Source organism: Gobius niger (assembly GCF_951799975.1).
Source record: "Gobius niger genome assembly, chromosome: 1".
Classification (NCBI taxonomy): domain Eukaryota; kingdom Metazoa; phylum Chordata; class Actinopteri; order Gobiiformes; family Gobiidae; genus Gobius; species Gobius niger.
The window spans coordinates 34,830,688-34,852,094 of NC_136852.1; the positions used below are offsets into that span (position 1 = coordinate 34,830,688).

Consider the following 21,407-nt stretch of genomic DNA (forward strand, 5'->3'; position numbering starts at 1 on the left):
TCCCTGTTAAAACAGAATTAGTTATTTTTACTATATTCTCAGTCCAACAAACCTTTGTGATGAAGGAAACCTGGTTCCCCCACACTATTATCTCATAGCTTTATAAATATAAATCAAGTATTTATTTTTTCTTTGTATTATACATTGCTCAAGCATATTTATTGTCTTTTTTACAGAAGAGGAGGAAGAACAGGAAGCGTCACATCCGCAGTCCAAGGAAGGCCGATGGAAGGACCAAGAAGACCAGGAGTGATGTTGTTGTCGATGTAGATGATGGTGATGTTGAGATTGTTGGTTTTGGTCTTGATGTACCGGTTAAAGCAGGTTGTAGAAGAGAAGAAGACGGCCCCGGTGTTGCTGAGGTAAGTCAAGGTGAGTCGGTGCCGGTCACTCTTCCACGGAACATCCGTGGCTCCTTTCACCAGGGGAGTAATCGGTTCGCGTTTGCTGGCTCTCAGTGTATGGGGATTGCACTGATGAGTCTTGCTAAGCACACTGTGGGTCGTGTGTCGTTGTGGCAGAAGCAGGACTTGGACCGGACTCTTCTTTTGGGTGATGAGTTGTATAGATACTGCAAAGTTAGTGGCAGGATTGCTCCCGGGTCAAGTATGTTGTTGGTCCCAGAGCTCCCACATGAGTGGGACATTGAGGGACAAAAGGTTTGTTTTGAGTTCACTGAAGGTCTTCCCGGTGCAGTTGGTGTTGACAGTGGGGAGTTTATTGATAACATGATCATTGTCAGCCTGCGCAGTGGTTTAGAAAGAATGTTGGCACTGTATGACACCTGCCTGTTCACCATGTGTGGCAGCACTTGTGCCATCATTCATGATAACGGTGTGTATGCTGTGGTCGACTCTCACTCTCGGAGTGTGAGTGGGATGGTCGATGCTTATGGCAAAAGTGTTGTGGTGTTCTTTAGGTCTATTGAAGATCTGTATGGGCACTTTTGTCGTTTAGCACGTTGTTATAAGCGTGCGGAGAAACAGTTTGAGCTGACTGGTGTTGTTGTAACTGTTGCATCTGAGGATGTTGCCATCGTCGAGGATGTTGCCATCGTCGAGGATGTTGCCATCGTCGAGGATGTTGCCATCGTCGAGGATGTTGCCATCGTCGAGGATGTTGGCATTGTCGAGGATGTTGGCATCAGCGAGGATGTTGCCATCGTCAAGGATGTTGGCATCAGCGAGGATGTTGGCATCAGCGAGGATGTTGGCATCAGCGAGGATGCTAACATTAGCGAGCAGATGCAGTCAGTTGGTTGTAGTGTGCCTAAGGTTAATGCAAAGCCTCCAAACACCAAGGGCATTCACACATCAAAGAAATCTAAATCTATCCTCTCTAAAAAGGTTGATGCTGGTTTAGAGTTTATTAGCCACACTCAGAGAACTAGATATTTCACCCCCATAGATAAGGATATTAGCCAATCTTTGTGTAGAAAGTTAGAAATACAGTTTGAACATAGTAATATGTCCCAAATTACCACCAGTAAGTCATTAGGCGCCCCATGCAAAAATGAGTCCATTGTTGCTGATGGGAATTGTTTTTTCCGTGCAATCTCCCTTGCAGTAAGTGGAACTCAAAAGAATCATAGAAGAATTAGGATTTCGGTTGTAAAAGAACTAGAAAAGAATCCTTTAAAATATAAGAGTTTATGGTGTCCCTATTCCCCCTCTGTTTTTGAGTATATCCAAACTAAAAGAATGAAATATGTAGGTAGTTGGGCCACAGAGGTAGAGATACAGGTAACAGCTGACCTTTTAGGGGTAGGTATATTTACTTTCTTTGATGGGAATTGGCTTGAGTATGCGTGTAAGAATAAAGCACTGTCAAGCCAATCTATATACTTAGAAAACTGCAATAGAAATCATTATGAGGTAGTCATTTGTGTTAAAGATTCTGGGGGGGAGGGTTGTTGCGGCGTTTGCCAAATCAATGGTAATAAAACAGGGTACAGACTCCGATTTCGTAAGGACTCTCCATCAAAAGCTGCACAGGTAAGTAGTACCAATAAATATGTAGAAAGAGAGAAATTCAGAAAACGGTATGCAGAGGGAGGGTTTAAAGAGAAATTTAATGAACTCCGTAGGATAAAATATACACAGCAATCTGTGTATAAACACTATAAAAAGGAAATTAACAGAAACCGGTACCGACAGCAACTTTCGTCAAGAAACAAGTTAAAGCAAAGAAGTATAGAGTTGTATAGACAAAATATGTTACACAGAGATAAACTTAAGGCCTTGAGCATTAAAAAATATAGAGATGATATGTTCCACCAGGAAAGCGTTAAAGCATACAGCAAAATAAAATATTGTACAGATGAGTTACATAGAGATAAAAAGAAGGCCCTAAGCAAAGAAAAATATAGTACAGATAAGCTGCATCAAGAAAGCGTTAAAGCATACAGCACAGAAAAGTACAGAACTACTCTGTCACATCGTGAGAATTTAAAAGCAGCAAGTAAACGTAAATATGAAAATCCCATTTTTAGAGAAGATAAAATGATAAGTAGTAAAACTAGATACCATACTAGTGAAAATAAAAAGCATTTTAAACAGACTTCAAAAAAACAGCATAAACTCAAATTAAAGGACTTTGATTATGTAGCACAGTGTTTCTTGGCGAAAGTTGAAAAAGGGCCAGAATACATCTGCTCTGTCTGCCATAGGTTATTCTTTGAAAAATCTGTAAAACCTTGTAGCTTAAATAACTATAGAAAGAATGACAGAGTTTTAGATGTAGCTAATAAGTGCATTAAAGACACATATTTACATAAATGTAGCAAAGCCTGTGCCCGCCCATGTTCAGTGAAGAAAACAGCCAGAGGTAAGTTGTGGATTTGTTTCACCTGTCATCGTAAGATACTTAGGGGTTGCATTCCACCGGAAAGTTCTTTTAACAACCTGGAACTTGATCCCATCCCAGAAGAATTGGCATTTTTAAACGATGTGGAGGAACTTTTGGTCTCGCCCAATGTAGCTTTGATGAAGATGGTAGCTTTACCTAAGGGAGGCCAAAAGGGAATTCACGGGCCAGTCACCTGTGTCCCATCAAATATAGCAGAAACAGCCAAGTTATTGCCCCGTTCAGATTTGGGTGGAGTTGTGTTGCCAATTAAACTGAAGCGTAAGCTAACATATAAAGGCCATTATAAATATAGGTTTGTCAACACAATGCGCATTAAGTTAGCAATTCAGCGTTTAAAAAGCATTAATAAGTATTTTTCTGATATTAATTTTGATGAAACTTGGATTAATGAATTTTCTAGAGAAGATCAGGATCAATCTGACATTGAAGAAATTGATGTTTCTTTAGATGAAGGTAAGGACAAGTCATCAAATTCACATCAAGAAGATGGAAAACATCCTGAGGTGAACCTTGATGACGAAGTCCTGCATGACCAACAGCGATACTGCATCTTTCAGGATACTTGTTCTTTGCCCGTGAATTTAGGGCAACACATTTTAGATCAGTACTTGGATGGTGTTTTAAATCTAGCTCCTACTGAGGGTAACAACCCTATCAAATTACTTTCAGATAAGGGAAATGAAGCCAAATGCTTTCCTTGTTTGTTTCCACAAGGCCGCGGTACATTTCTTGACAAAAGGCTGATTCGTATAACTTTATATCGTTATTTAAACAATCGTATAATGCATGCCGATGGCCGATTTGCGCGGTGTTTATCGTTCATTTTTTATGCATATTATTTATCGGTTCTTCAGCAAGTGGTCTCTAGTGTATCCATCGCACTTCGGAAGGGTGATACTAATCCTAACCGACCTCACGATCGCGGCAGCAATGATTCGGATCTAAAAGAATCACTTAAGAAGATGGTAGAGCGTGATTGTGGCTATCGTTTTCTTAGGCCGATTAGAGGCTCTCCACCATATTGGGGCGGTGGTAAGAGACACATGATGGCATTGCTGCACAAGCGCGAAAACCCGACCTGGTTCTGTTCTTTTTCCAGCGCAGATATGCGCTGGAAAAACTTAATTAACACCGTTCTTAGACAGGAAGGCCGTGATCAAACTTTAGAGGACTTAGAGTGGGCAGAGCGTTGTGAACTCTTGCAGCGTAATCCGGCTACCGCGGCTAGGATGTTTGATTATCGCTGGCGTATATTTCTCAAGGAAGTTTTAATGTCCCCAGCACATCCTGTAGGAGAAATAGATGACTATTTTTACCGCGTTGAGTTCCAACAGCGAGGCTCCCCACATGTCCATGTACTTCTGTGGGTTCGAGGAGCACCTAAATTAGATGTTAACACAGATGAAGAGGTGATCGCGTTTATAGATAAATACGTCACCTGTGAGCTGCCACCAGAGGATGATGCGTTACACGAAATCGTCACCTCTGTGCAGAAACATTCAGAGAACCACTCCAAATCATGCAGGAAAAACAAAACTGTTTGTCGTTTTAATTTCCCCCGTCCCCCGTCTGCGCGCACTTTTATAAAACGATCTAGTAAACCTAGATGCCCCAAGTGTCACAAAGATAATAAAGATAACCCCCAGGATGACGCCCGAGAAGTGCCATGTATATGCCATAGGACCATAAATGCTGAACGAGCTGCAGCGCTTGTGGCTGCCGTCAAAAAAGTTAGTTCTGCCAAAGATTGCGCATATGTCCTCCCCGAAGATCTGTTTGATTCTCTGGGGTTTAATCAGGAAGTATTTGAAATAGCGTATTGTTCTTTGGGTGGTCGTACACATATTGTTTTGATGAGGAAAGTCAACGCAATTTGGATTAATAATTTTAGTAGGGGGATCGCCAAATTGTGGAATGCAAATTTTGATATTCAATATGTTTGCAATCCCTATGCTTGCATTGTGTACGTAATATCATATATGGGCAAATCGGAACGGGAGATAGGATTATTATTGGCTAACTCTCAAAAGGAAGCTCAGAAAGGGAATCTAGACGCCAAGGAGGCATTGAAAAAAGTGGGTACAGTTTTCCTCCATAATAGAGAAGTATCTGCTCAGGAGGCCATTTATTTATTAACGGGGATGCATTTGATGGAGTCTTCTAGGAAGCTTGTTTTTATTCCAACGGGAGAAAACATAGTTAGAATGAGCAAACCGTTAAGCACCATTGAGGAAACTGATCGAGAGGAGGACATATGGATGCTAAACATTGTGGACCGGTATAAGAACCGTCCCGACGATGGCGCGTTTAATGATATGTGTATTGCGACGTTTGCGTCAGAGTATCGCGTCCTTTCAAACAGCCAAAGATCTAAGAAGTCCATTCAACTTCAAAATGATTGCGGATATATTGTTAAACGAACGAGATCTGAAGCTGCCGTAATCGATCATATGCGTCCTTCAAAAACCAAAAATCCAGAACTGTACTATAGGGTCCTGATTGAACTGTATGTGCCCTATCGTACAGAATTGAAACCGGATACTTGCGAGACGTTTTTGCTGTTTTATAAAAATGGCAGGATTGAGTTCTCCGACGGTTCAATACATAGTGTACGTTCAATAGTTAAATTGAATAGAAGCAAATTTGATGTCATAAAAGAAGACATCGAAAAGCTCCAGGAGGAAATCGTCTGTGACGAAGTCCTGGAGAGCGGATGGGCTTCGTTGTGTCCCGAGCAGGAATCTGAACGTTTAGACTGCATCGAGGAAATAGAACAGCAACGAGCCCAATGCCCTGAAGAAGAGGAGCCTCTTCCCATTCCTGAGTTGGCCGTACGCCACGAGGAAATAGCCCATATAGAAAGACAAAATAATATCCTTAGTAGGCAAGAGGGTTTAGCTTTAGTCCGTTCATTAAATGAACAGCAGTTGGCCATTTTTTACAAAATCCGGGCATGGTGTTTGAACAAAGTAGCGGGTAACAAACCAGAGCCATTTCATGTATTCATTACGGGTGGGGCGGGAACCGGGAAGAGTCACCTGATTAGAGCAATACAGTATGAAGCGACCAGGTTGCTGGCACCTTTGTGCCGGGATCCTGATGGCATCAGCATCCTACTTACCGCACCAACAGGGGTAGCAGCATACAATTTAAAAGCAGCTACTATCCATAATACTCTTCACATTCCAGTCCCCCCAACAAAGCCAGTCAAAACATTATTAGAAGACAAGGCAAATACTGTCCGTGTAAGATTTAGGGATTTACAGATTTTGATTATTGATGAGATTTCCATGGTCGGCCATAATTTAATGCTATACATTGACAGTAGACTGACACAAATTAAACAATCAGGTGACTCTTCCCGGTTTGGTAATATTTGTGTAATAGCTGTAGGGGATTTTTATCAGTTAAGGCCAATTAAAGATACAGCCCTCTATAGAGATGGAGACAGTTCAGACTTGTGGGCAAAATTCTCATTTGTGGAATTGACGACAATCATGCGTCAGAAAGATGAGGATTTTGCCCAATTGCTGAACCGTTTGAGAACACGATCTAGGACTACATCCCTGCTAAATTCAGATATTGAATTGTTAAAACTTTGTGAAACCGGGGAAGAGTCTGAGGCTTTGCATATTTATTCCAGAAATAGGCAAGTTGACGACTTTAATCACCAGAAACTTTGTGAAACCTGCCCAGATTTTGTAAAGATAGTTGCAAAGGATTATAGTCGCAATAAGAAAACAGGGAAATTGGAGGATAGGATGACCCCTCTGTTAAATACCGAGCATACATGCTTGCCAGAGGAGGTATTTTTGGGTAACGGAGCACGCATTATGCTATGTAAAAATATAGACGTTAATGATGGCCTTGTTAATGGCATATGCGGTACAATTACAGACATTATTTGGTCAGGTAGAACATTCCCAGTAGCAGTTTACATTTTGTTTGATGATAGCGTTGCTGGTTCTCAAAAAAGGCAACGTTATAGACACCCGTCCCCTGATCTAGCTGGATGTACACGTATTGAACCGGAGGAGGAACGTGCAAACAATCAAGGTGGCATTCGGCGTCAGTTTCCACTTAGACTTGCGTGGGCCTGTACTGTTCATAAGGTCCAAGGCATTTCTGTTGATAACGCAGTTGTGTCCCTTGATCAAATAGATTCTGCTGGTCAAGCATATGTAGCTTTGAGTAGAGTAAGAACCCTGTCTGGTCTCATCATCCAAGACTTCAAAGAAAAAGCTATTTATTGCAATGATCAGGTTAAATTTGCTCTACATTTTATGCCTCCCTTCTTGACAGAAAGTGTGTCTCGGCCCATCTACAATGAACCCTTTTTTGTGTTGTTTTTGATGAATGTTCAAGGTTTAAGTAGGCATGTGTCCGATTTGACACAGTGCACACAGCTTTGGCGGCCTAACTGCATTGCTGTAACAGAGACATGGCTAAGTGCTGACTCGTGTTTAGACACGGTGCAAATTGATAATTTCCTATTTCATAGTCGGTCCCGTAGTGATAGTTACAATAGTAGCACCAATCCAGCACTTGTAGAGTTATGTGGCCAACAACATGGGGGAGTTGGCGTGTACTGTGATGTAAATGGGGCATATGATGTCACAGTACCTCATTTTGATTTGGAATGTATAGCATATAATAATCAGGCTTTCAATATTTTAGTTGTTGTGATTTATCGTCCCCCATCTTATGCCATGTCTTTGTTCATCAAAAACCTGAAGAGGCTATTTAATTGGCTACAGTCTAAGAGTGAAACCATTGTTATTGTGGGAGACTTTAATGAGGACATACTGAAATCTTCCAAATTGTCCAAATTGATGCTTGATAGAGGCTATATTCAGTATGTTGACTCTCCTACAACCGAGAGAGGGACCTTAATTGACCATATATATGTCAAAACAACACAGTTTGAAGTTCACTCTGTAGTGGTGCCAACATATTTCTCTGATCACGAAGGGATTGCATGTTCTTTTAAGTATTTGACGGACTAGATTATGTGTTGCTGTTGGTCATGCAAGATCATGTTTAAGTTGTAGATATTGATTACATAATCATGTTAATACATTATCATATTTATTCATTATCATGTTTATACATTATCATGCGTGATCATGTTTGAGTAGTAGTATGTACTGATTACATTATCATGTCTAAAAGCTCATTCATACTTCATAAGACGCAATAACTTTTTCTTGCACTCTGAGCTGCAGAACTAAGTGAAGTCACTTTTGCCTTTTAACCATGGAAGCGTTTTTTTACTGAGGACAGTTCCATGGTTAAGGCAATAATGACTTCATTTTGTTCTGCAGCTCAGGGTGCAAGAACAAGAAGTTCTTGCATCTTGTGAAGTATGAATGAGCCTTAGTACATTATCATGTTTATACATTGTCATGTATGATCATGTTTGATTAGTAGATACTGATTACATTATCATGTTTATTCATAATCATGTTTATACATTGTCATGCATGATCATGTTTGATTAGTAGATACTGATACATTATCATGTCTAAGGGCTCATTCATACTTCACAAGACACATGAACTTCTTGTTCTTGCACTCTGAGCTGCAGAACAAAATGAAGTCACTTTTGCCTTGCAACCATGGAAATGTTTTCTAACTGAGGACAGTTCCATGGCAACAAGGCACTAATGACTTCATTTTGTTCTGCAACTCAGGGTGCAAGAACAAGAAGTTCTTGCATCTTAAGTATGAATGAGCCTTAATACATTATCTTGTTTATATATTATCATGCATGATCATGTTTGATTAGTAGGTACTGATTACATTATCATGTTTATTCATTATCATGTTTATTTATTATTATGTTTATACATTATCATGCGTGATCATGTTTGAGTAGTAGATACTGATACATTATCATGTGTAGAGGCTCATTCATACTTCACAAGGCGCAATAACTTCTTGTTCTTGCACTCTGAGCTGCAGAACAAAATGAAGTCACTTTTGCCTTGAAACCATGGAAGCGTTTTCTAACTGAGGACAGTTCCATGGCATTTTGTTCTGCAGCTCAGGGTGCAAGAACAATATGTTCTTGCGTCTTGTTAAGTATGAATGAGCCTTAATGGATTATCTTGTTTATACATTATCATGCATGATCATGTTTGAGTAGTAGATAGTGATTACATTATCACGTTTATAATTATCATGTTTATATACCATCATGTTTATACCTTATCATGTGAATGCCTTTGGAGTTTGGTGCTTTGAAGGTGATGTTATCTAGATTTTGTCGATTATGGACAATTTTTATTACGATGAGGATTATGGTTGGTTTGATTTGATCAGGGTTAGACTAGTTTTGGTGTAATGCTTGTTTTGTGTAATGCGTGTTTTGGTCTGCTGTTGTGTTCTGCTTCTGGTCTGGTGTAGTGCTTTTTGTCTGGTCTGGTGCTTGTTTTGGTCTGGTGTGGTACTTTTTTTAGTCTGGTTTAGTGTTTTTTTTGGTCTGGTGTAGTTCTTTTATTCTGGTATAGTCTGGCCTGTTGCTTGTTTTGGTCTGGTGTGGTGCTTTTTTTAGTCTGGTAGTGTTTTTTTGGTCTGGTGTAGTGCTTTTATTCTGGTGTAGTGCTTCTTTTATTCTGGTGTAGTGCTTCTTTTAGTCTGGTGTAGTGCTTCCTTTTGGTCTGGTTTTTGTTTTGGTTTGATCAGATGCTTGTTTTGTCCTGGTGTAGTGCTTCTGTTAGTCTAGTTTAGTGCTTTTTTTGGTCTGGTGTAGTTCTTTTGGTCTGCTGTGGTGCTTGTGTTGGTCTGGTGAGGTGCTTGTGTTGGTGTGGTGCTTGTGTTGGTGTGGTGCTTGTGTTGGTCTGCTGTGGTGCTTGTGATGGGCTGTTGTGGTGCTTGTGTTGGGCTGGTGAGGTGCTTGTGTTGGTGTGGTGCTTGTGTTGGTCTGCTGTGGTGCTTGTGTTGGTGTGGTGCTTGTGTTGGTCTGCTGTGGTGCTTGTGTTGGTGTGGTGCTTGTGTTGGTCTGCTGTGGTGCTTGTGTTGGGCTGGTGTGGTGCTTGTGTTGGGCTGGTGAGGTGCTTATGTTGGTGTGGTGCTTGTGTTGGTCTGCTGTGGTGCTTGTGTTGGTGTGGTGCTTGTGTTGGTCTGCTGTGGTGCTTGTGTTGGGCTGGTGAGGTGCTTGTGTTGGTGTGGTGCTTGTGTTGGTCTGCTGTGGTGCTTGTGTTGGTCTGCTGTGGTGCTTGTGTTGGTCTGCTGTGGTGCTTGTGTTGGTGTGGTGAGGTGCTTGTGTTGGTGTGGTGCTTGTGTTGGTCTGCTGTGGTGCTTGTGTTGGTGTGGTGCTTGTGTTGGGCTGGTGCGGTGCTTGTGTTGGTCTGGTGTGGTGCTTGTGTTGGTCTGCTGTGGTGCTTGTGTTGGTCTGCTGTGGTGCTTGTGTTGGGCTGGTGTGGTGCTTGTGTTGGGCTGGTGTTGGGCTGGTGTGGTGCTTGTGTTGGGCTGGTGTGGTGCTTGTGTTGGGCTGGTGTTGGGCTGGTGTGGTGCTTGTGTTGGTCTGGTGTGGTACTTGTGTTGGGCTGGTGTGGTGCTTGTGTTGGGCTGGTGTTGGGCTGGTGTGGTGCTTGTGTTGGTCTGGTGTGGTACTTGTGTTGGGCTGGTGTGGTGCTTGTGTTGGTCTGGTGTGGTGCTTGTGTTGGTCTGGTGTGGTGCTTGTGTTGGGCTGGTGTGGTGCTTGTGTTGGGCTGGTGAGGTGCTTGTGTTGGGCTGGTGAGGTGCTTGTGTTGGTCTGGTGTGGTGCTTGTGTTGGGCTGGTGTGGTGCTTGTGTTGGGCTGGTGAGGTGCTTGTGTTGGGCTGGTGAGGTGCTTGTGTTGGTCTGGTGTGGTGCTTGTGTTGGTCTGGTGTGGTGCTTGTGTTGGTCTGGTGCGGTGCTTGTGTTGGTCTTATTTATTTCCCCTCTTTAGTGTGGTCCTATTTAGACTCTTTGGTCTGGATGGGTCTGGCTTTGACCCTTTGGTCTGATGTTTGTTTGTTCCTCCTTTCTTCATTTTCTGGTCCTATTTAGACTCTTTAGTCTTCTTCAGTCCTTTCTCCGTTTCCTTTCTTTTATGTGGTCCTCCTTTGGTCCAGCTTTAGACCCTTTGGTCTCTCCTTGGTCGAGACAGACGACCCACCTTGAGCCGGGGTCTGTCCGAGGTTTCTGGCCGTTAAAGGGAGTTTTTCCTCGCCACTGTTGCTCAAGGTTAGCTTAGAGAGGGATAAATTAGTTCAATCAAACATTTAGGTTAATCCATAATATTAAATATTAACATTAACATGTAAATAATAATAATAGTCATAATAGTTATAATAATTGTAATAATAGTATTTTGAATAATGAATATTATTATAATAGTAGTTGTAAATAGTAGTTCTAACATAATTCTTATTGCAATCATTCTTATTTATCTCATTAATTGTAATCTACTGTTCAAAGATACTTTCTCATACATTTTAAATAAATATATTTAAACATGGTTTTGTAAAATTGTTTAATTGATTTCTATTAATGTCTAGTTCTCTTTAGTATTTTACTTGTTTTGTTTTTCTTACTTAACATAGATTTGCAATTTAGATGTATATAGTTCATGTTTGGATGATTAATTTTGTAAAAGCCAAAATTAAAAGTTATTTTCAAATAATGTATCTTCAGTTTCCCCATTTTCTTATTACCTTTTTATTGAATAAAATTTTGCTGTGAAAACTATATGAATGTGTGTCCCTTTTTTTCATGTGTTGCATTTAAATTCACTACCTAAATGAAAAGTAAATAAACCTGCTAAAAGATATGTGTGTGTGCATTTTTCCCTCTTTTTTCATTGTTTTGTTGAATGTGTAAAGCTAAATGAACATTAATGGATATATACATTAAGCCAGGGGTCCTGAATTAAATTTGACTGAGGTCCAAATACATTTTTTTTTTTTTTTTTAGCAAAGGTTGATTCATTGAATCCTGATTTGTTTTTTGTTCGAAATATATATTTTGGCCCCTATATCAGAAGCATATTGTCTATGTACACAATGTGCCAATGCACATTTCTTCTCAACATGAGCCCTGTTTCGTCCAGGTTTAATCCACTCCTGGTTTAGTCCAGTTGTAGTTTTGGTTTGGACCAGGTTTAGTCCAAGTTTAGTCCATGTTTAATCTTTGTGTAGTACTTGTTTTGTCCAGGTTCAGACCAGCTTCCTGCTCTTATTTTAAACAAGTGGGAAATTTCAATCATTTCGGGTCTGGCGGGGTGGCGTGTGTTTAGTGAGCAATTATGACAAGTCAATGTATGTATTAAAGACAATGTAAACTGAACTATACATTTGGACAAGTCTAGGAATTACATTGTGTAGACACAGATATCTACTTAATGAAATCCATTGCATTACTGAGGGCTAGACGGGAAAATCAAGTATTGATGGACATCAACCCACGTGAACTGAACCCAGGAGAAGAAGGTAACATTCTGCTTTGATATCCTGATCCTCATACAACAACAAATAGTTCACTGGTTTTGTGAATTTTCAAGGGTCAAGGTGAAGGTCAAATTTATTTTTGAAGCACATTTACAAAACAGTCATCACTGCCCTCAGGTGCTATACAGGTACAGAGTGCATAAAAAAGAAAGACGATGGAACCTAGGGTGAGGACAGAATTATAATGACATGATTGTCATTGCATCCATATGGCTAGCGTTTGATTAGATTTACAGTGCAACACTATTAAAAACCAACATCTTCAATTATTTGAGTCAATTGATATCAGCAAATTTTCGTGTAACGTGTTTTTATTACTATAATGTAATGATTTCAAATTATGACGAGTTGTATTTGAACAGTCTGGTAAACAATAGAACACATTGCTTTGTGGTGCTGAACTGGACAGCTCTAACTTTTGTTGCCGAATAAATGGCAGGATAATTCTGAAATTATTTGTGCGCATGTGTATTGGCCTCCTAAATGTACTTTAGGTTGAGTTTGTTATGATGCTCGTATGCACATCATTTGGTTTGGGTGCAACAAAGTTATGTTCAGGAAAACATACTGACAACCTTTTGCATCTGCACAAAATGGCATTGAATGGCTCTTGCCCGTTGGCCAGTTGCCACCACAATAACCGAGGGCGTTGCCACTCCCTACCCGCCCATTTTCCAATTAAACTTTGCATAGATGATGTGGAGTGGTTATAATGTCGCTGCCACTCTCGGTGGAGTTTATAAAAGAGCAAAGAAATGGCGCCTTCGGCACCAGGTCACTCGATTTATTCAAAATGGCCAACTTTCTGTTGGTTGCCTAGCAACCCTGTAATGTACTTTTTTATTCCGACAGTCATGACACATGTGTGTACCAATTGTGGTTTGACACACCAAAGTTTACACAGAGTCGTTGCCATGGCAACACAGTGGGATATGGGGTGTGGCCGTCTTTGAATTTTTTGATCAGGGTCATGTGACGGATGTCTGTGCCAATTTTTTTTAAATCTACGACAAAGTTCACTTTTTTTCTTCATTCATTTTTATTTGGTGCTCTGCAGGGGGCGCTGCAACAACTTTCAATGTCCCACTTGTGTAGATGATCTGGAGTGACCGGGGTGTCGCTGCATTCAACGCCCTAGGACAAGTTAGTTTAAATTTGAGGGCATGAAAGTGAGATCACTCAATTTACCGAAAATCGCCGACTTCCTGTTGGTTGCCTAGCAACCATGTGGTGTACTTTTTTGTTTGTACAGTCATGACGCACATGTGTAACAATTTTGGTTTGGCTGCACCTCAGTTGACTTTGGGTTGTTGCCATGGCAACGCGGTGGGAAAAGGGGCGTGGCCATTATTGACTTTTTTGATCGGGGTCACGTGACAGATGTCTGTGCCAAATTTTATTTGTCTACGACAAAGTTCACTTTTATTCTTCATTCATTTTTATTCGGTGCTCTGCAGGGGGTGCTATCGCGCCCATTTTCAAAATTCCTATATCAAAACATCCGGGGCCGACGACTCGACCAATGGTTGAAGTTATGCAGAAATTGGCCACAGTATGTGCGAGTTATGACTCTTCAAAGGTAATGGCGAGCGCCGAAAACAAACGCCAAATTCATGGCGTTGCCATGACAAAACCGGAAATCCTATTAGAAAGTTTTTAATAACTTTTGATGTTCCACTTGTGTAGATGATCTGGAGCGACTGGGGAGTCGCTGCGTTCAACGCCCTAGGACGAGTTCGTTCAAATGCGAGGGCACGCCATGGCGCCTTTGGCGCCAGATCACTCGATGTTTCCCAAAATGATCGACTTCCTGTTGGTTGCCTAGCAACCACGTAATGTACTTTTTTGTTCGGACAGTCATGACGCACGTGTGTACCAATTTTGGTTTGGCTACGCCAAACTTGATATCGGGTCGTTGCCATGGCAACACGGTGGGAGAATGGGCGTGGCCATCATTGACTTTTTTAATCGGGGTCACGTGACGGATGTCTGTACCAAATTTTACTTGTCTACGACAAAATTCACTTTTTTTTTCAATTCATTTTTATTTGGTGCTCTGCAGGGGGCGCTATCGCGCCCATTTTCAAAATTCCCATATCAAAACATCCGGGGCCGACGACTCGACCAACGATTCAAGTTACAGTAAAATCGGCCACAGTATGTGCGAGTTTTGACTCTTCGAAGGCGACGGCGAACGCCGAAAACGAACGCAAAATTCATGGCGTTGCCATGACAAAACCTGAAATCCTATTAGAAAGTTTTTAATAACTTTTAATGCCCCACATGTGTAGATGATCTGGAGCGACCGGGGAGTCGCTGCGTTCAACGCCCTAGGACGAGTTCGTTCAAATGCGAGGGCACGAAATGGCGCCTTTGGCGCCACGTTGCTCTTCTAGCCAATATGGCCACCATACAGATGGTTGCCTAGCAACCGCGTAATATGGTTTTTTTTTTGGCTTCATGTGACCAATCACTGTGCCGAATTTTTTTCGTCTACGACGAACTAAACTTTTAGGGGTTTTCGGGTCTTGCCATAGGGCGCAATGTAAACTTGATTTTCTAGGGGGCGCTGACGCGCCATTTTTTTGAATTTTTGAATTTCGGAGATGTGAAGTTTTTTCTTTTCACCGAATTGAATTTTGGGCAAAAATTCAGGACTTTTCGTCAGTGGGAAAGTGGATTTCTGGGGGAGAGGAAAAATAATAAGAATAATAAGAAAAACCCTTACAATAACAATATAGCGCCGCCTGCGGCGGCACATATGCGCATCGTCGGAAAGGTCTCACGTCCAGTAATCCACCCGTGAGGTTCATTGTCAATTACGAGCGCGTTGCGCTCGTATTTTATCTCTTCTCTGTCAATGTTTCTTAATGCGTTTTTTTTTCATATTTTTTTAAGAGCAACAACAAATATGCCGCTTTCGCGGCAAACACCTATATCATTGGATAGGCCTCAATGCCCTGAGTCACTCTAGTGGTGTTTTGGGCATTGGGAAGTGGCCATGGTCGATGACGAGCGCGTTGCGCTCGTCATCGACTACTTTCTTGTCAATGTTGCGCCTTCACTGGATTTTTCACCTTTTTTCACACGAGCAGTTACAAATGTGCCGCTTTCGCGGCACACGCCTATTTCACCGGACAGGGCGTGGTGCCGGGAGTCCCCCCATTACTGTCTAATGCATGGGGAGCGCTCCGCGCTCTGTTTCTTGAGCGCTGCGCGCTCTTTTCGGGACGTGCGCTACGCGCACGTCTTTCTTCAGTGCGCTCCGCGCACTGCCGTACAATTACAATAGGCCCGAGCCCTGCCAGGCCGCTCGGGCCTAATAATAACTAGAAATGCAATGGCTGCGCCATTGCGATTGACTGCGGAAATGCGGGAAGCGAATGCAGAAATTGCATAAACTCTTCAAATTGCATAATCAAATTTGCATAAACTGGTAAAATGCATATAATGTCATGTTGCATAAACTGTATAAACTGCATAAAGTGGTAAAATGCATGAATGGGTTAATTTGCATAAATTGTTAATATTGCATAAACTTTTATATTCCATAAACTGGTCAAACTGTTGAAAGTGCTTGATTGGCAGAAGCTGCACAAATGGCTGAAAGGCCTGGAGTCTCCCCATTGGCTGGATTCGCACATACACACCAATGCAAAAATTTCAAACTCCCGTATAAAAAAACTGGAAAACTGCAGAAGGCCAATTTTTTCTCAAAACCCACAAGTTGCAGAAGCTGAACCTGCACAAAGTGCAGAAATTGCATAAAATGCAGAAAAAAGTGCAGAAAAGCATGGATTTGCGGCAGCCCCATTATAAGTCAATGGGAAAAATCTCCGACATTTTGGCCGATTAAGGAAAAACCGTAAGTTGCAGAAGTCCTAAAAGTAATAGCACCTTCTCCTCAACATGCGGAACGTTTTGATGCATAACTTGCATAAATTGCACAAAGCATGAAAGTGCTGAAAGCTCTAGAAAATCGGGAAAAAGATGGAAGATGAATAATAATAAAGAACATGAAAACCATTAATTCCGCAGTCAATCAATAATAAAAAAATAAGATTCTGCTCAAGCCAAACTTTATAAAAGTGATAAATCCATGTTGTCGTCCCCACAGCTCAGTCACATGTCAGTGTTAAAGAGTAAACTCAGGAAACGGATTAAATGCTTTTGTTTTCATTTAGTAGAAACTTAAGCCACATGGATCATTTGCTACTGTAGCTTTATGAAACAGCTGTTGAAATAAAATAACACTTTTTTTTTCTCCTTAAATGTCTTTGTTTGGACACTATGTTGTTGTTGGACACAGTAGGGGGCGACATGCACTTTTGTTTGGCCTGCACTCCACCAATAACTTTAAAGAAGAAGAAAAGCAGCTGTTGGTGATGTCACTTCCCCTTCCCCTGTTTAAGGACGGACGGATTGTTCAAATGCTGCTGAAGCTCTAGTTCACTAACTGCATAGAGATCTAACAGTCGACCCATGAAAGGTTAAGGAGTTAGTTGCTAGTGTTAGTGCTTAGTGGCTATAATTTGATGGTTTCAGACACAGCCTATGACACAGAGCTCAAACCACTGACACCGACACAGCAAACTCAGAATGCAATGGCTACAGCCCAGCGAATGCAGTGGCACTGCAATAATGACCAAACAAAACTAAACGTGCAATAAATCAGGACATATAATGTCAGCGCCTGTGCCCATTTATGAACTACGATAGATGAAGCACAAAGTTAAATAAACACCTGCGCTCAATGCGCTGACTTACCCACATCACAGAGGACTTGTATAAACTCCACAAACACGCAGCAGCTCCTGCACCTCACATCTCTCTATCTAACCAAGTTACTAACGCCATTATTTATAAGCGCTGTTATTTCCAACACTGATGACTCATGAGCATATCATAAGATGATGCGTGTGTCCAACCTAAACATGAATGTGATTTAGCATTTAGCTCAGAGGACACTTTTATTCATACGTATCTAAAGTAAAATCTCCAAAGGTCTGTACATTCATTAATAATTTCTATTTTCTTCTAAATGTGGTGCGATGGTTGACCATGGATGGTTCATAATTTGCGATGTTGGGGGCTGATGCCAACGGCTATAGGAACACTACACTAAGCAGGCTAACGGACACTGAAAAGCTTGCTAACTGTCTTCATACGTAAGGGTCGAACGCCACTTCTTTTTATTTCTATGAAGTTAGCATATGAAGCATGAATCTTCCTGGTTAGCATCCTTTTGTGAAGTATTTATGGGCTGTTTTCGCACTTTGCTCCTCTCCGAGTCTCTGGCTTCTTCAAACATGGCCATGTATGGATGATTCCAAAGATGGCGTGTGTATAGTATGTGCTCGTTACAGATAACTTCCAACAAAGTGATGTGATCGTTCAAGGTGTGAATGTTCATTAATGGACCTGAGCTAACTCCTGCCTGTTGTCGACCCTGATTAATCGTAGATGCCCTGGCGCCTCGTTGTACACAGGTGTGCTTACAGTACAGTACAGGGAACATTACCTCCTCGTTGAAGAGTTTGCTGGTCTCCTTCTTGATGGGATCCAGGTATTGGACCTGTCCTGCAGAGAAGCCCACGATGAGGGCCACACTCTCAGCGCTGGCTGAGTACTGGTTAAAGTCGTGGCAGGTGGGCTGCGTGCCTTTGTAGATACGTTTGTCGATGGGCTTGCTCAGGTCCACAGCCTGCAGAGACAAGTTACTGTGCCGTGAGAACGCCCTACATCCGTAACCCATACACCCCCCCATCCCCATCATACACCCCCGTCCTCACATTTTACCCCACACCTCCTATCCCCATCGTACACCCCCCGTCCTCACATTACACCCTCTACACACCCCCTATACCCATTGTATACCCCATCCTCACATTACACCCCTTACACACCTCCTATCCCCATCATACACCCCTCCATACTCACATTACACCCCTACAAACCTCATACCCCATCCTCACATTACACCCCCTTCACACCCCTATACCCATCATACACCCCATCCTCACATTACACCCCTACACACCCCATCCCCAGCGTACACCCCCTGTCCTCACATTACACCCTCTACACATCCCCATACCCATTGTACACCCCCATCCTCACATTACACCCCCTATACACCCCCTATCCCCATCGTACACCCCCATCCTCACATTACACCCCTATATACCCCTATCCCCATCATACACCCCCCCATCCTCACATTACACCCCTACACACCCCTATCCCCATCATACACCCCCCCATACTCACATTACACCCCTACAAACCTCATACCCCATCCTCACATTACACCCCTACACACCCCATCCCCAGCGTACACCCCCTGTCCTCACATTACACCCTCTACACACCCCCATACCCATCATATACCCCATCCTCACATTACACCCCTACACACCCCCTATCCCCATCATACACCCCCATCCTCACAGTACACACCTACAAACCTCATACCCCATCCTCACATTACACCCCTACACAACCCTATCCCCATCATACACCCATCCTCACATTACACCCCTACACAACCCTATCCCCATCGCACACCCCCGTCCTTACATTACGCCCCCTGTCCCCACTGCACACCCCTCTTACACCACGTTTCTATGGTTACAAGACAAAAATACTTCATTCTGTTCTTGCAGCTCTGTGTAAGAACAAAGTTCTTGCGTCTTATGAAGTATGAATGAGACCTAACGGTTACCGGCGGTAGCACCGGTCAGGGCTAGCTCGCTAGGCTAACGGGCTCCGCGGAGGTCTGCGCGGTGGGACCGGGGAGCTCACCTTCTTGATGTTGGTGTACGTGTAGAAGTAGAGCTCCCGGCCGATGTTGAAGCACACCCGCTCGGACTCCTCACCAGGATCCTCGGGCTGGAGCTTGACCATGGAGACACGAACAGGAGGCAGGAAGCCCGCAGGAGAGGAGCTGGCTCCGGCGTTGGAGGAGGAGGACGCGGCTGTCCCTGGCCCCTGCAGCAGTCCGACCCCTCCACCGGGGATGGCCCCGGCCCCCGCCACTGGCCCAAGCGTTGTTCCTGCGGTGGGCCCCCGCGGCAGGCCTCCTCGCTGCTGAGAGTCCGAGAGGGTGAGCAGCTTGTAGAAACCCTCTCTGGTGCGGAACTGGGATTTGATCTCATTGATATCTTTCAGTGCGCCGCCATCTCCGGCCATTTTTAGCAGCTACAAACAAGCCGCACAGGAAACTGAGATTTGACCTGGAAATAATAGCAGCTAAAGCAAAGAAAGACGCAGATAAAAGCAGCGTGCTCAGCTGGGCTGACTTTTACAGCTGCTCCACCACAGCGCATCTTTCTGCTGCCGTCTCCCAACACCAGACTCGGGCATGGAGCGTCTGTGAGCCGGAGTCAGCAGCATCCTCTTCCTCTCGGCCCCTCAGCCTCACGCAGCCAGTGGAGCGCGTGCTTCTGTGCGTGATGCGTGATGCTGCGTGATGCTGCGTGGTGCTGCGTGATGCTGCGTGCCACTGTTTACTGTCACTCTTGTGAACTGCCCTGATCAAACTCTTCACCACGAAGCCCTCGGATCACATACAGCCTATTATTTTGGGTCATTGACATGACGTGCATATTATTGTGTCCGAGTGTTATATTTCGTTTAAATATAATTTAATAATAATAAAAATAATTTTCATCACATTTCAATAATAAATATTGTTTTATGTTTTCACAACTCAAACCCCTAAAATGTCAGGTGGTGCGACCGTCCGAGCAAATGACCAGACTAATAAAGCTTCAGAAAATAGTATTTTCAGGGTAACCAGTTAAAAATAAGGGTAACGCTTTAGAATACAGCCCGCGTTCCAGGTGTAAGTACGGGGTAACAAGAAAGTAATTACCCATGTAAGTACAGGTACTCTTACATGTTTAACAAGGGGGAACAATGTGTAACAAGGCAGTACAACATGTAGCAATGTGTAACATCGTGTCAAGGTATTAATATTCTTTTTTTTTTTTTTTTCATTCAAATGTAACATCATACAATCATAACAAAGCCGCCAAGCCAATACGGTATGAATGAAACGGAACAATTAGTGCTGAGCTATCAGAGAGAGGTGGCAAAAGGGAATGTGGTATTATGTGCATACGTTTTAATGTTGCAAGACAGTATTACTGTGGTGAAAGTGAAAACATGACCCCAGGCATTTTTATTGATTGTTCTTTATTTATTTTTTATATTGAAAGTAATTAAACATGTAATTACATGTAACAAGCAGAGGCATGAGTGAACAGAGAAAAAAAAGAACAAGTGTACAAAAATGATCATGCTTAATCATCATTTCTAAGTCAGACGGAGCCTTTCTGTGCTGATGAGCAGCCTATTGTTTGTAGTTGTCGGGGAAACAGGAGGAAACCTCTGTTGGCTCAGGAAAAAAACATACACATCTGCACAGAAAGGCTCCGTCTGACTTAGGAATTGAACCCGGGACTTTCTAGCTGTGAAGCAAAAGCACTAACCACTGCATCATCATATCACATGTACTTATGGTACACATGCACTTTGATAGTGTGATCATTTTTGGAGACTTATTAGTTCTCTCTTCATTTTTCATTCACTCTTGTTTCTGCTTGCTACAGGCAATAGTGTCTCACTAAAAAAATAAACAACAATCAGTAAAAATGGAGTCATGTCTTCACTTTCACAACAGTAACATTCTTGTCCCGCAACATTAAAATTAATGCACAATTTCTAAAACCACATTCCCTTTTGCCGCAACTATGTGTTAGCTCGGCACCATTAATTGCTTTTTGAATATCTTTACTACACCTTGACACGTAGTTACACTTAGTACTGCCTTGTTACATTTTGTTCTGCCTTGTTACACATTGTTCCCCCTTGTTGCACATTGTTCCCCCTTGTTACACTTTTTTCTGCGTTGTTACACATTGTTCCCCCTTGTTACACTTTGTTCTGCCTTGTTACACTTTGTTCTGCCTTGTTACACATTGTTCCCCCTTGTTGCACTTTGTTCTGCCTTGTTACACATTGTTCCCCCTTGTTACACATTGTTCCCCCTTGTTGCACT

The 21,407-nt window shown here is 42.5% G+C and overlaps 1 protein-coding gene across 1 annotated transcript in view; it reads right to left on the reverse strand.

The window, feature by feature from the left end:
• The window catches only part of LOC306965285 (WD repeat-containing protein 20), a 44,549-nt gene extending 24,725 nt beyond the window's left edge, over positions 1–19,824 (reverse strand). The window contains exons 1-2 of the mRNA XM_079559582.1: positions 19,148–19,824; positions 17,865–18,047 (exon numbers count right to left, since the gene is read on the reverse strand). Coding sequence (XP_079415708.1) covers positions 17,865–18,047; positions 19,148–19,534 — 570 coding nt within the window. The 5' untranslated portion in view covers positions 19,535–19,824. The remainder of the gene's footprint in view (positions 1–17,864; positions 18,048–19,147) is intronic.
• Positions 19,825–21,407: the final 1,583 nt, after the last annotated feature.